The 12,721-nt window shown below is 58.9% G+C and overlaps 1 protein-coding gene across 1 annotated transcript in view; it reads left to right on the forward strand.

Annotated features, from left to right (window-relative positions):
- Positions 1–12,721, forward strand: part of NUP210 (nucleoporin 210) — a 64,802-nt gene that overhangs the window by 15,453 nt on the left and 36,628 nt on the right. Inside the window, exons 4-12 of the mRNA XM_056129724.1 lie at positions 28–124; positions 2,767–2,917; positions 4,032–4,164; positions 6,428–6,586; positions 6,911–6,979; positions 8,803–8,909; positions 9,121–9,261; positions 9,814–9,951; positions 11,710–11,865. Coding sequence (XP_055985699.1) covers positions 28–124; positions 2,767–2,917; positions 4,032–4,164; positions 6,428–6,586; positions 6,911–6,979; positions 8,803–8,909; positions 9,121–9,261; positions 9,814–9,951; positions 11,710–11,865 — 1,151 coding nt within the window. The remainder of the gene's footprint in view (positions 1–27; positions 125–2,766; positions 2,918–4,031; positions 4,165–6,427; positions 6,587–6,910; positions 6,980–8,802; positions 8,910–9,120; positions 9,262–9,813; positions 9,952–11,709; positions 11,866–12,721) is intronic.

The following is a 12,721-nucleotide window of genomic DNA, read 5'->3' on the forward strand; positions in this document are numbered from 1 at the left end:
CCCTCTGCCCTCTGCCTGCCCTCCCAGGGAACACGTTCAGCACCCTGGCCGGACTGGTCTTTGACTGGACAATTGTGAAGGACCCGGAGGCCAACGGCTTCTCAGACTCCCACAATGCACTGCGGTAAGAGGAGGGGCAGCAGGACGGGGTGGGGTGTGGGTGGCGGTGTCTCCCCCGACTCTATGGAGCCTGGGGCTTTCTGCATCACCCGTGAGGCGCCCGGATGGTGCCAGATGCAAGGACACTCCAGACCTGTTTTGGGGGTGGGGGGAGGGGATGGGGGCCTTGTTCTGTGGGTCACTGTCAGGGAAGCCGGCGTGTTCCGCTGCTAAAGAGAAAGCTCCCCCACAAGGCTTTCCCGGGGTGCAGGGAGGCGTGTGCTTGGCCCCCGGTGGCAGTCCAGCCAGGACAGCGGGTGGCAGGTGAGGGCTGCTGGGCCAGTCACTCCGGGTCCAGTCGCACCATCACGGTTGCCTGGGACGGGATTCCGACAGCTCCTCCCCGCGGGGCCGGCCTCAGTTCTCCCGACAGCCCCGTCAATGCGGATGGCGCCAACTCAGGCCCGGAGCAGAGCTGGTGGCCCGACAGCACTCACAGTGGCCCTTAGGGTGCGGGACAGGGCAGAGGAGGAGGCCCCCATCCCCAGGGCTGGTGTCCACCACCCCAGGGGGGGCACAGCCCATCCTTACCCCGTCACTGCCGGCCTCAGGCTTGAGTGGGTGGACAGTCCAGAGGGAGGGTCGAGGCTGGGAGGGGTGGGGCGGAGAACTGGAATAACGAACAAAAACACAACAGAACAAAACCACAACAGATCACCAACTGGACGGCAGTTCAGTTCACCCTATGGGGTGCCAGGGATTTAATTCGGGATGGCCACCTGGCCCCCGGTGAAGTTGCAGGTCCACCACGAAATGTGCCCGGGATTGAACGGCATCAGCTGCGAGCAAGACACACACCTTCCCTACCATCACATCTCAGCAGGATTGGCAGGGCACTAAGAGCTTGGTGTTCATTTGTGGCTTCACAGTTGGCTCTGGCCTGTTACATTTGGGCTTCATGCACAGACCCCCAGCAAACACTGTGTGAGCTGGTCACCCCCCCCCCACACACACACACACAGGGTCAGGGCTCCTGGTGGGCTGGGACCGCCTGTGCTTTGCCCTGGGTAAGCTCAGGGATGCCTGGAGGAGCCCCCAGTTCCAGCCCCAGCCTTCCTGCTTGCTGGTGGTCTGACAGTGACCCCTCGGCCATTCACTTCCTCCTTACCTCAGCGGCCCTGTGATCCTTCCGTTCTGGGCCCCATGCCTGTGTCCCAGAAGCATTTTGACTAAGCCACCAACCTCAGTTTTCAGGTTTCTCATGATTTCAGAGGATGTAGATAATAGGCAGACCCCCAGGCTTCAGGCTGGGCCAGGCAGTCTGCATTTTCTTTTTGTTCTTCTTTTTATTAGTGAAACACCATGAGGTACAGTTGTAGACTTACACATTTTTGTGCTTGGGTTTCAGTCATACAATGATCAAGTACCCATCCCTCCACCAGTGCCCATTCTCCACCACCACTGATCCCAGTATCCCTCCCACCCCCCATCCCCCTCATCCCACCCTACCTCTGTGGCAGGGCATTCCTTTTTGTTCTCTCTCTCCTTTTGGGGGCTGTGGTTTGCGAAAGAGGCAATGGGTGGCAATCATGTTCTGTCTATAGTCTACTTTCAGCATGCTTCTCCCATCCTGGGAGGATCCTCCCAACACCCTTTACTTGGTGCTCCCTTTTCTATCTGAGCTGCCTTTTGCCCTAGCATGTGCGGCTGGGCTCCAAGCCATGGAGTGAACTTCCTGGTACTAATCTCGGCCATTCTTGGGTGTTAGTCTCCTATTTTGTTACTTTATGTTCCCCAGATGAATGCAATCTTTCTATGTCTGTCCCTCTCTTTCTGACTCATTTCGCTTAACATGATACTTTCCATGTAGTAACACTTGTATGCAAATTTCATGCAGTCTGCATTTTCACAAAAACTCGAGCACTTGGAGCCTGGGGCAGCTTCTACTTTTTCTATGGGCTCCCCCTCCTTCCCTTCGGGCTGAGTTTCTTTGGCGGAGGGGGAGGCACCTGGTGGTGCCCAAGGGCTTACTCCTGGCCCTGCTTGGTGGTTACCCCTGGCAGTGCTTAGGGGAGCCATATATGATGGGTTAGGCTTATACAAGGCGAGTGCTTTAACCCTGTATATGTCTCTGGGGTTTGGCGTGTACATGGCAGGTGCTTTAACCACTAATACTGTGTCTGGCCCCTTGCTCAGAAATGCATTTTGTGTTCATCTCTGACTGTGAAGAACAGGCATATAAGCCAAGACTTACTGATAACCAATCGTAAAGCACTTTATCTTGCCGGTAAGGGTCAAAGTGATCGTACTCTGGATAGGGCACTTGCTTGTAGGTGATCGAAGCCGGGTTTGGTCCCCAGCACCCTGTATGGTCCCCAGAGCCTTGCCAGGAGTGATCCTTGAACACAAAGCCAGGAGTAAGCCCTGAACACTGCTGGGCGTGCCACCTCCTCCCACAAATTCATCTTGCAACACATTTTTAATAACGTTTCATGACCTCCGCGTTTGGTTCAAGCTGCAACCTTAGAGGCTGTTCTGGGGCATGTCACTGGGGTGTGTCCCCAAGTGCCACCCACCGCCGGGGGCCGCCCTGCCTGTGTGAGTGCCTGACACTGCGGGGGGTGAGTTGGTCCCGCCCTTCGGCCCTGACAACCTGCACCTTCCCAGGATTCTCACCTTCTCGGAGTCGACCTACATCCCCCCGGCCTACATCTCAGAGATGGAGAAAGTCGCCAAGCAGGGGGATACCGTCCTGGTGTCGGGGATGAAGACCGGAAGCTCCCGGCTCAAAGCACGGATCCAGGAGGCCGTGTACAAGGTGGCCAGCTGGGCAGGCGGGTGGCCAGGGCCCTTCCTGGGGGCAGCTGTTCCCCTTCCCCCCCCTTAGGGGCTCTCTCCACGGCAACCTTGGGCGTGAGTCCAGGCTTTGGGGGTCACTCGCAGGCCTGTGGGGGGCCCAGCTCCCTCCTGCTCGGTTATCTTGCCCCAGGTCCAGGGCTTCCCCCCAGCTTATTTCCTTCAAGTTCTCTGGTTCTATGAGGTCCAGGGGTTGCCCCCCGTCATTGCCCCTGCTCTAGGGTGGGGCTCAGTCCCAGGTGGGGCTCCATCTCGGACCCCTGCCCTCCCCACATTGGTCCGGCCTCCCCTGAACCCACTTCTCCATCAGCGCCCACTTTGAAGCTGGGAGGGGCTGAGTGAGGTTTGGACGAGATTTTAGAGTTCCTTCTGTTTTTTTTTATTTTGGGGGCCAAACCCAGCTGGTACTCAGGGCTGACTCTGCACTCAGGCATCACTCCTGGGGCTCAGGGGGCCCTATGGGGTGCCAGGGATTTAATTCAGGACTGCCAGCTGGAAGTTCGGAAGGCCAGCTGGAAGGTGGTGTGGGGTGCAAGGTGTCGGCCCCCCAGAGACTGGCCTGAGGGTTGGGCTAGGCTTGATTTGGGGGTCTTGCTTGAAGATTCTTTCAGGACCTTTCCTAGGGGTCATGGAAGATGGGCAGGAGAGGAGTGGAGAACAGCAAGGGGGGTTCAGGCTGAAGTCATGTGTCCCCCCTGAACCCCCCCACCTCCTCTTCGGCTCTCTGCAGCTTTTTAACTTCTCTAGTCCTTTGGGGATTTGTGGGGTGAACCCCTGGGCCCCTGGGGTCCCCATGGCCATATACCCCCTTACTCTTGCCGCCACTTTCCTTCCTGGTTGCTTATCGCTGAAATCTCCTTCCTGTTGGGGGTCTCCTATTCTCTGAGCTCTGGGGTCTTGGGCCTGGCTCTGGGTGTGCCTTACTGACCCCCAACTTTTCCTGCACCCACAGGAGCAGGCTGAGGCGCCCTAATGCCTCTGTTCCCGCACCCCTGCCCTCTGCACCCCTGCCCCCTCCCCGCCCCCACACTGTGCCCGCCCCCAGCTCACCAGCCCCCCATCTCCTCCATGCCCAGAATGTCCGGCCAGCGGAGGTGAGGCTGTTGATTCTGGAGAACATCCTGCTGACCCCCGCATCCGATGTCCACCTGCTGGTGGGTACCTTCATCCGCTACCGGGTGCAGAAGATCAGGCAGGGGAAGATCACCGGTGAGTCCTGCCCTGGGGGGTCATATCGGGTTCTGCCCTGTGGGTCACTGTTGGGTCCTGCTCCGGGGGCCACCGTGTGGTCCTGCCCTGTGGGTCACTGTTGAGTCCTGCTCTGGGGGTAATTGTTGGGTCCTGCCTCAGTGGTCACATTAGGCCCTGCCTTGTGGTTCACTGTCGGGTCCTGCCCTGGGGGTCATTATCCTGTCCTGCCCTGGGGGTCACTGTCAGGTCTTGCCCCGGGGTCACTGTCAGGTCCTGCTCTGGAGGTCACTGTCAGGTCCTGCTCCCTGTGGGTCGCTATGCAGTGCTGCCCCAAAATGTCAGGTCCCGTGAAGGCACCTTTTGGTCGTGCCGCAATGCACATCACACACAGCACAGAGGGCCCGTGGTCGGTGATGCCATCTGCTGCTGACGCTGACTGTGTTCATGGCGTGTCCATCACTGACGCCCTCTCCTGGCCCACAGCTCAGGGTCTGTTAAGTTCCAGTCCCCTGGCCCAGCCCAAAGTCTGTGAGTTGTGAATGTGGCTGACCTGGGTGTGGGTCACATACACACTGGCCCTTTGGGGAGCCTGGGGGTCTCCGTGCTGTGGCGAGGTGCCTCTCTCTGGACAGTGTGTGTGTGTGTGCGCGTGCGTACGCACGCTGTGTGAGGGATGTGTGTGGTGTGTGGGTGTGCTTGTGTGGTAGGTATATACTATGTGTATGATGTGTGAGGGGTGTGTTTGTGTGGTATGCACTATGTGTGTATGGTGTGTGGGTACATAAGATGTGTGTGCGTATGTTATGGGGTGTGTGTGTTGTATCTGTGTATTGTATCAGCCACACCCCCACCCCTCCAGAAACCACACTGGCCTCTCCCAGGACATCCAAAAGACCCCCGAGGACAGAAATGAAGGAAGACCGTCCCCCAACTCCTCAGCCTCCCTTGAATTCTGTGTAGTATACTGGAAACTTCCCCGGGATGGTCCCCCTGGGCCGCCTCGTGATGGGAGGCACTGAGCTAGATCCCAAGAGGCGCGCCAACACCCTGTGTTACTGTGTTGGAGCCTGTGGCCCAGGAGAAAGCGTGTCTGGGTTCAGGCTGGCTTTGCTTTGAACCTCACCTCTGCTGCACGCAGCCGTGGGATGCTTCCGTCCAGCTTCCCACAGGCCCTCTTCAGGGCAGGCATGTCCTGTTTCAGGTGCCTGTTAGCACAGCTCTGCCGCCCGGTGGCTGCTGTGGCTGCTGTCATGGGAGGGGTCAGCGGGAGGGGTCAGCCGGCTGCTGCCCAGTGGGTGCCTGGCATCGTGCTCGATGTCGCCACCTGCAGGCCGCAGGAGTCAGCTGGTGAGGCGGTGGGTGCTGCCGGCCGGTACTTCCCCTGGGTCATATCCTTAACTCCCCCAGAATGCGCTTGCTCCCAGGCTCAGAGGGCAACTTCCCTTCTGTGAGGGGAGTGGGGCGACTGATTTTTGTAAGGACAGATACACAGAAAATTGGCTGCAAGTTATAGACCCAGTTTCCCACCCCTGGTGGGACCCCATAGCCTTGGGCCTTTCTAGAAGCCCCACGGGAGACGCAGCAGAAGTGAAGGACCAGAAGTGGCGAGCAGAAGTGAAGGACCCACAAACTCTGCCCAGGTGGCCGGGCTGCTGGCAGTGGGCTGCAAAAAGCACAAAAACGAGAGCTCACACCTGGACTTGTGTAGAGCATGGGGTGGGGGTCGGGGGGACGCAGCAAAACTGAAGTGTCGAGACAGGAGGAAGTGGAGCTACAGAGAGAGCTCAGGAGGGAAGGCACGTGTCGTGTGTCGTGCGTGTGTCCGCTTTGGGTCACTCACTGGTCCCCTGAGCTCTGCAGGGGCCACTCCTGATTGCAGAGCCAGGAGCGGCCCCTGTGCACTGCCAGGCATAGCCCAAGAAATAATAAGATAAAAAAAAAAAGATGAAAATGGGGCTGGAGCGATTAGCACAGCGGGTAGGGCATTTGCCTTGCACGTGGCTGACCGGAGTTCGATTCCCAGCATCCCCCGAGCACCACCATATGGTCCCCCGAGCACCGCCAGGAGCAATTCCTGAGTGCAGAGCCAGGAGTAACCCCTGTGCATCGCCAGGTGTGACCCAAAAACCAAAAATAAAAAAGATGAAAACACAGAAGAGGAAGGTCTGCAGTACTGGGGCGAGGCTGGTGGTTGGATGGGCATGGGGTCCTTACCTCTTTCCTCTCCTCCCCTTTCTCCCTCCCTCTCTCTCTCCCTTTCTTGCCCCCCTCCCACACGCAGAGCTCACCATGCCTTCCGACCAGTATGAGCTGCAGCTGCAGAACGACATCTGGGACCCCGAGGGAGACCCGCGCCGGCCAGTGGCAGTGCTGGCCCAGGACACGTCGACGGTCACGGCGGTGCAGCTGGGCCAGAGCAGCCTGGTCCTGGGCCACAAGAGTATCCTTCCCGCCGCCCCGCCAGATTTGCTGTCTGGGAGGCGTTTTTTTTTTTTTTTCTCCCTGAAAGCTCGGCGAGGCTAAAAATAGCCTCGTTTCTCCTCCAGGTCTGAAACGCAGAAAGAACCAAAATAGCAGCCTGGCGGAGTGGCACCGCTCACCTCCGCGCTGCTCCGTGGAGAGGCGGGTGGGAGGGGGGGCCTGGCCGCTCGCTCGCCTCCGCGGCTCTCCTTACTGGCTCGTCCCTTTCCTGAGCCCTGCGGGGATCAGGCCCCCGCAGAGCCATGCTGCTCTCCTGGGCTTTCCCGCTTAACTCCGCTCTCAGGCCTGCGCATGCAGGAGGCGCCCCGGCTCCCCAACAGCACCATCTACGTGGTGGAACCCGGATACCTGGGTGAGTGCGGCAGGGCCGCCAGGGGCCAGGGAGCTAGGATGGTAGGCTGGGGGCTCATCACAGCTGACACCCCTGGGAGCTCGTAGAGCCCCCCAGCCCCTGCCAGGCACCAGCACTGCCAGCCTCAAACCCAGCAAGCAAATTAGAAAGTCCATCAAGGCCAGGAGGTAGTGCAATGGTTAGGGCACATGCTGATCCGGGATGGATTCTCGGTACCGCATGGTCTCTGAGCACCATCGGGTGTGGTCCCAGAGACCCCCACTGCCCCAGGGTGGCCCGGGTGCCCAGCGCGCAGCATTTGAGCAGCACCCACCCTCTGGCCCTCACACTGATGCTGGCCCAGTGGGCCGGAATCACTGGTGAGGCCTGAGCATTGCAGGGGCAGAAAACAAACAATTCAAGGCGGGGCCCGGGGGGTGAGTATGGAGTACCCCGCCATTCTCCCCTCACTACAGAAAAGCCAGCAGCAGCGGGAGAAGGAGGGAGAGATGGGGCTGGTGGGGGATCCCTCTCCTGATGGACACCCACGGCCGGGGCCTGGTGCTCAGCTCTTCACAGAGGTACCTGTGAGGTCCTGTGACACTGAGAGGTCCCCCGGCAGGAGAGCAAGGGGCAGGCCAGCACCAGGGAGACACTGAGGGGGACATGTAGTACCCCGGGTCACAGAGAAATGCGTCCTTCCATCTGAGTGGACATGGGGGTAAGGACACTGAGGCGGTCCGGGCACCCGCTCCTGAGCTCTGAGGCTGGCTCCGAGGGCCTTGTTGGTGCCCCATGAGGTCACCAGTGCTGTGGGACAAGGGGCAGGAGGGGCCTTCCCTTGGGGACACTCTCGATGCCTCGAGCGTCTGGGCTCTGCCGACATGGGATTTGGAGGAGGAAGAGGTGGGCGCATATGTGTGGGAGTGTCTGGGCTCTGTTGGACATGGGGTTTGAGGGAGGACGTGGCAGGCACGCGTCGGGGGAACGCGGAGCAGCAGGAAAGGTTGCAGGCCAGGCTGTTGCACAGAAGCCGCTTAGGCCACAGGTGGCTCTGGCAGGGGAGGGCTGGGACTATGGCGTGTAGGGGAGAGTTATGTTAGGGTGCGAGCTGGTGGAGCGGGGGGATGGGCATCCAGGTAGGTGTGCTCAGTGCTGGCAGGAGGACAGAGACCTACTGCGCGTTCAACATGTAGAACAAGTGGGTTCATAGCATAGAACACCTTGGATTCAGGGTGTAGACCCACTGTGGCTTTGGGGTGTAGACCCGCTGTGTGTTCAGGGTGTAGAACCGCTGTGGGTTCATGGTGTAGACTCACAGTGGATTTAGGGTGTAAACCCACTGTAGGTTCAGGGTGTAGATTCACTGTGGGTTCAGGTTGCAGACCCACTGTGGGTTTGGGGTGTAGACCCACTGTAGGTTCAGGGTGTAGAATCACAGTGGATTTAGGGTGTAGATCCACTGTGGGTTCAGGGTATAGACCTGCTGTGGGTTTATTGTGTAGACCCACTGTGGGTTCGGGGCATAGAACCGCCATGGGTTCAGAGTGGGCTGTTTGGAATCTGGCCCTGGGCCTTCTCTGCTTCAGTGTGTGATCTGCTGTGGCAGGTCTGAGTCTGCGACCATCAGAGTGGCTGTGGCCTGGTGGGCCCCGTAGGCCCTGAACTGCCGCCGGAACTGTTCCGTTCCGAGGCTCAGCTGGCGGCTTGCTGGGTTCCATCCTTAGAGCTTCTCCCTTCCAGGTCAGGGGTTCCAGGTCAGGGGTTTTAGGTGCGTGTTCCCTCCTTTCTCAGCTGCGGGCCCCATTCTGAGGGGTTAGACCTGCCACCTGCTTGTTTTGTAGGGTTCACGGTGCACCCCGGGGACAGGTGGGTTCTGGAGACGGGCCGCCTGTACGAAATCACCGTCGAGGTGCTTGACAAGGCCGGCAACAAGGTGTTTCTGTCCGACGTGAGTGCCCGGCGGTTGCAGGGGGGTGTCTCCTGAGGTGGGGTGCTGGCACTGGGCAGCATCTCATACCCTGTAGCTGTGGCATCAGCCTCCTGCTTTGCCCTTGGGACAGTCTGTGGATGCCAGCGCCTGGTCCCACTTCTGTGGGCCCCCCCGTGCCCCTGCCCCCCGTGTGTGCGGACATGCCCCTCACTGTTCCCGTGCCTTCCAGAACATCCGCATGGAGACATCACTGCCCCCCGAGTTCTTCGAGGTCCTCTTCTCCTCACAGAACGGCTCGTATCATTACGTCAAGGCTGTGAAGAGGGGCCAGACCACCATCGAGGCTGCCCTCACCTCCGTGATAGACCAGGCGGGTGCAGACATGACCCGCCGCTGGCGAGAGCCTGTCTGGCCCTTTAGGCTTATGGGGGTGTGGGTGAGGGTCGGGATCCCCCTCCATGGCCCTTTTTGGGACCCCCTCCTCTGTGCTCTGCTGACCCCCAGCCCTTCTGTGCTGAGAAAGAAGAGGGGGCTCAGGTGTGCCCCAGCCAGGAGCATGAAGCCCCCTCGTGCTCTTGGCAGCTGGGTACCCAGCATTCCCTCACCCCAAGGAATACGCTCCTCCCTGTCGCTGAGAAGCAGTCTGCCCCTGCTCTGGGAGGATTGCTTTGGTGCCTGTGCCTCGGTTTCCCTATCTGTAAAGTGGGGTACTCTGAAGAGGGCGCTCAACAGCATTCACTTGAGCAGGATTTCAGAGCCATGGAAGCCACGTGCAGGGGGTCCAGCATCACCCTGACCCTGCCCTCAAAGAATCTACCTTTGGGACCTGACCTGGACCCCTGAGCCCCAGGAAGGGGCGGGTTCTGGAAAGGGAGAGTTGTCACAACCTGATTGTCATGGTGACATCCTGTGCCCTTTGCAGGATGGAGGTGTCCATACACTCCGGGTGCCTGTGTGGAACCAGCAGGAGGTGGAAATTCATGTCCCCATCACCCTCTATCCCAGCATCTTGACATTTCCATGGCAACCAAAGACTGGCTCCTATCAATACTCCATAAAGGTACCCGGAGACCCCCTGGTGCAGGTCTGACTCAGCATCTGCAGCCGTGGTGCTGTGCTCTAGTGCCCGCCTGCGAGATTATAGAAGTCCAAAAATCCGTCCATTTCTCCCATTCTGTGTCGTAGAGACTTTCAGAGTAGACCCTGATGCTCCTTTGGATTTCTGTGGTGTCTGTTGTGATGTCCCCCTTCGTTTCTAATTCAGTTTCTTAGGGTTCTCTCTCTTGTTTGTCGATCTTGTTTATTTTTTTCAAAGAACCAGCTCTTAGTTTAATTCATCTTTTGGATTTTCTTTTTTTTTTCTTTTTTCAAATTACTTTTGTTTTGGGGGGTGGGTCACACCCAGAGATGCCCCAGACTCCTGCCAGTGCTCCTTGGGCTTTATGGGGTGCTGGGGATCGCTCCTGGGTTGTCTGTGTGCAAGGCAAACGCCCTCCCTGCTGTACCATCGCTCCGTCCCTCAAATCACCCTCTCACCCTGTCTGTTTGCTCTAAGTTTTATCCATTCTTTCCTCCTACCAGCTTTCAAAGCACTTTCCAGGGGGCTCGGAGGAAGGAGCGGCCTCTCGGTGAAGGCGGGGCAAAAGGGGCGGGCCTAGGAGGACGGGGCGTGCCCATTGGAGGCAAGCGAGAGCCCCACTTTTCCTCCAGCCAATGAGCAGGCTTCTCGTTGGCTGAGGCCAAGGTTGTCATTGTCATCGGTGCCCTGGCGCCCGAGAGGCACGCCCGAGAGGCACGCGCCTGGGTTAGGGTTTCCTTAGTAGATTTTCATAGCTTTTCCAGGTGCATCCCCGTCGCGGCCCCTCTCTGGGGTCTGCCCTGGTGCTCCTGCTCCAGGAAAGTGCCAGGATGTCAGCAGCCCCCCTGGCGCCTGGTAGCTCCTGGGCAGGAGCAAGCGTGCCCGCTGGCAGGTGTCAGGCCCCGAAAGGAGGCTGGTCTCGAGAGAGAGTGGGGGCTGCGGCCATGGTGCCCCCGGGGGGTGCGGGGGGGGGGGCGTGTGAGGCCGATGGTGTGGGTGTGGGAAGTGGGGTGGTGTGTGTGGAGTCTGCGTGCGTGAGGGTGTGTGTGAGGCGCCGTGAGTGTGAGACTGCGGAGGGGGGGGATTGTGTGTGATGTGTAAATGGGTGTGACCGAGTGTGTGAGGAGCGGGGCGATTTGGCGTGCGGAGTATGTGTGTGAGGGAGTCTGGGGATGTGTGTGAGGAGTGAAGACTGTGGGTGTGAGGGTGTGTGAAGAGTGGGGCATTCTGTGGAGTATGTGAGAGTGTGTGGAGTATGCATGTAGGAGCGTGTGAGGGCTTGAGGGGGCATGAATGGGCATGTGTGAGGAGTGGAGATTGTGAGGGTTGAGTGTGAGGAGTGTGGGGCATTCTGTGGAGATGTGAGTGTGTGTGTGTGTATGTGTGTGTGTGTATGTGTGTGTGTGGAATATGCACGTAGGAAGGTGTGTGGGCTGGAGGGGGCATGAATGGGTATGTGTGAGAAGTAGGGGTTGTGTGTTGTGGAGTATTGTGTGTGTGAGGGTCTGTGATGGAGCATGAGTGAGTGTGGTGTGTTTGTGCTTGTGTGGAAGCATGATGAGTGTGTGACGTGTTAACGGGTGTGAGTATGTGGAGTGTGTTTGCGTATGTGGAAGCGTGAATGGGCATGTGAAGAATGGGGGGTTGTGTGTGTGGAATGCGTGGGCGTGAGTGGGCATGGGGTGAGTGAGGGTGAGCGAGCATGGAGACAGGCACTGACAGGCAGCATGTCCTCCCCAGGCACAAGGTGGGAGCGGGAACTTCAGCTGGTCTTCATCGAGCTACACAGTGGCCACTGTGACCGTCAAGGGGGTGATGACCACAGGCAGCGACACTGGACTCAGTGTGATCCAGGCACATGACCTGCAGAACCCGCTGCATTTCGGGGAGATGAAGGTAAGACCTGGGGCCGGGGGTGTCTGCCAGCCCTCCCCTTCCCCATCTGGTTGGGGTCAGCAGAACTGGGGGAGGCGGCGGAAAGGGAGGCCAGAGAGCCCGGGAGGTGTGATATGATGAAGGGTCAGATGGGTTCCTGGGAATTTCCAGATCGGAGGCCGTCCTGAGTGTGGGCTCAGCATCATGTTGAATGGGGAGCCCCAGGGCCTGGGAAACCGGGCCCAACTCCCCCTCACTCATGTTCACATACAGGGAGCCCAGGGCTTCGGTGCTCGGCCCCCACACCTGGCTTCCAGATCTGAGTGCCGGGACCCACTCACTGGGAGCACCACCTTCACTCACGCCATGCCCACTCACGCCCACGCATTCCACACACACAACCCCCCATTCTTCACATGCCCAGAGCCGGACCTCTGCCAGCCCTGTCTGAAGGTCCCTTCAACACGACTCCCGCCTCAGTGGGCTGTCCCCACGCCTGCCCACCTGACCACTCCAGGGCAGAAAGCAGTTTCCACAATGCATCAGTCCTGACCTTTCCTTCCGGAGTGAGGATAGTCATGTAGTTTCGCAGTGACCCCCTCCAACACACATGTACACACCCCTAACATACATGTACGTACAACCTCCTAACACACACGTTCAACACATGTGCATACAGACATTCCTAATACATGCTTGTGCTCACATACCTCTTAATCTGGGCTGGAGTGATAGCCCAGCAGGTAGGGCGTTTGCCTTGCACCCGGCCGACCCGGCCAACCCGGGTTCGATTCCTCTGCCCCTGTTGGAGAGCCTGGCAAGCTATCGAGAGTATCTCGCCTACACAGCAAAGCCTGGCAAGCTCCCCGTGACGGAT

This window comes from Sorex fumeus, unplaced genomic scaffold (assembly GCF_029834395.1).
Source record: "Sorex fumeus unplaced genomic scaffold, SorFum_2.1 ptg000072l, whole genome shotgun sequence".
NCBI lineage: Eukaryota > Metazoa > Chordata > Mammalia > Eulipotyphla > Soricidae > Sorex > Sorex fumeus.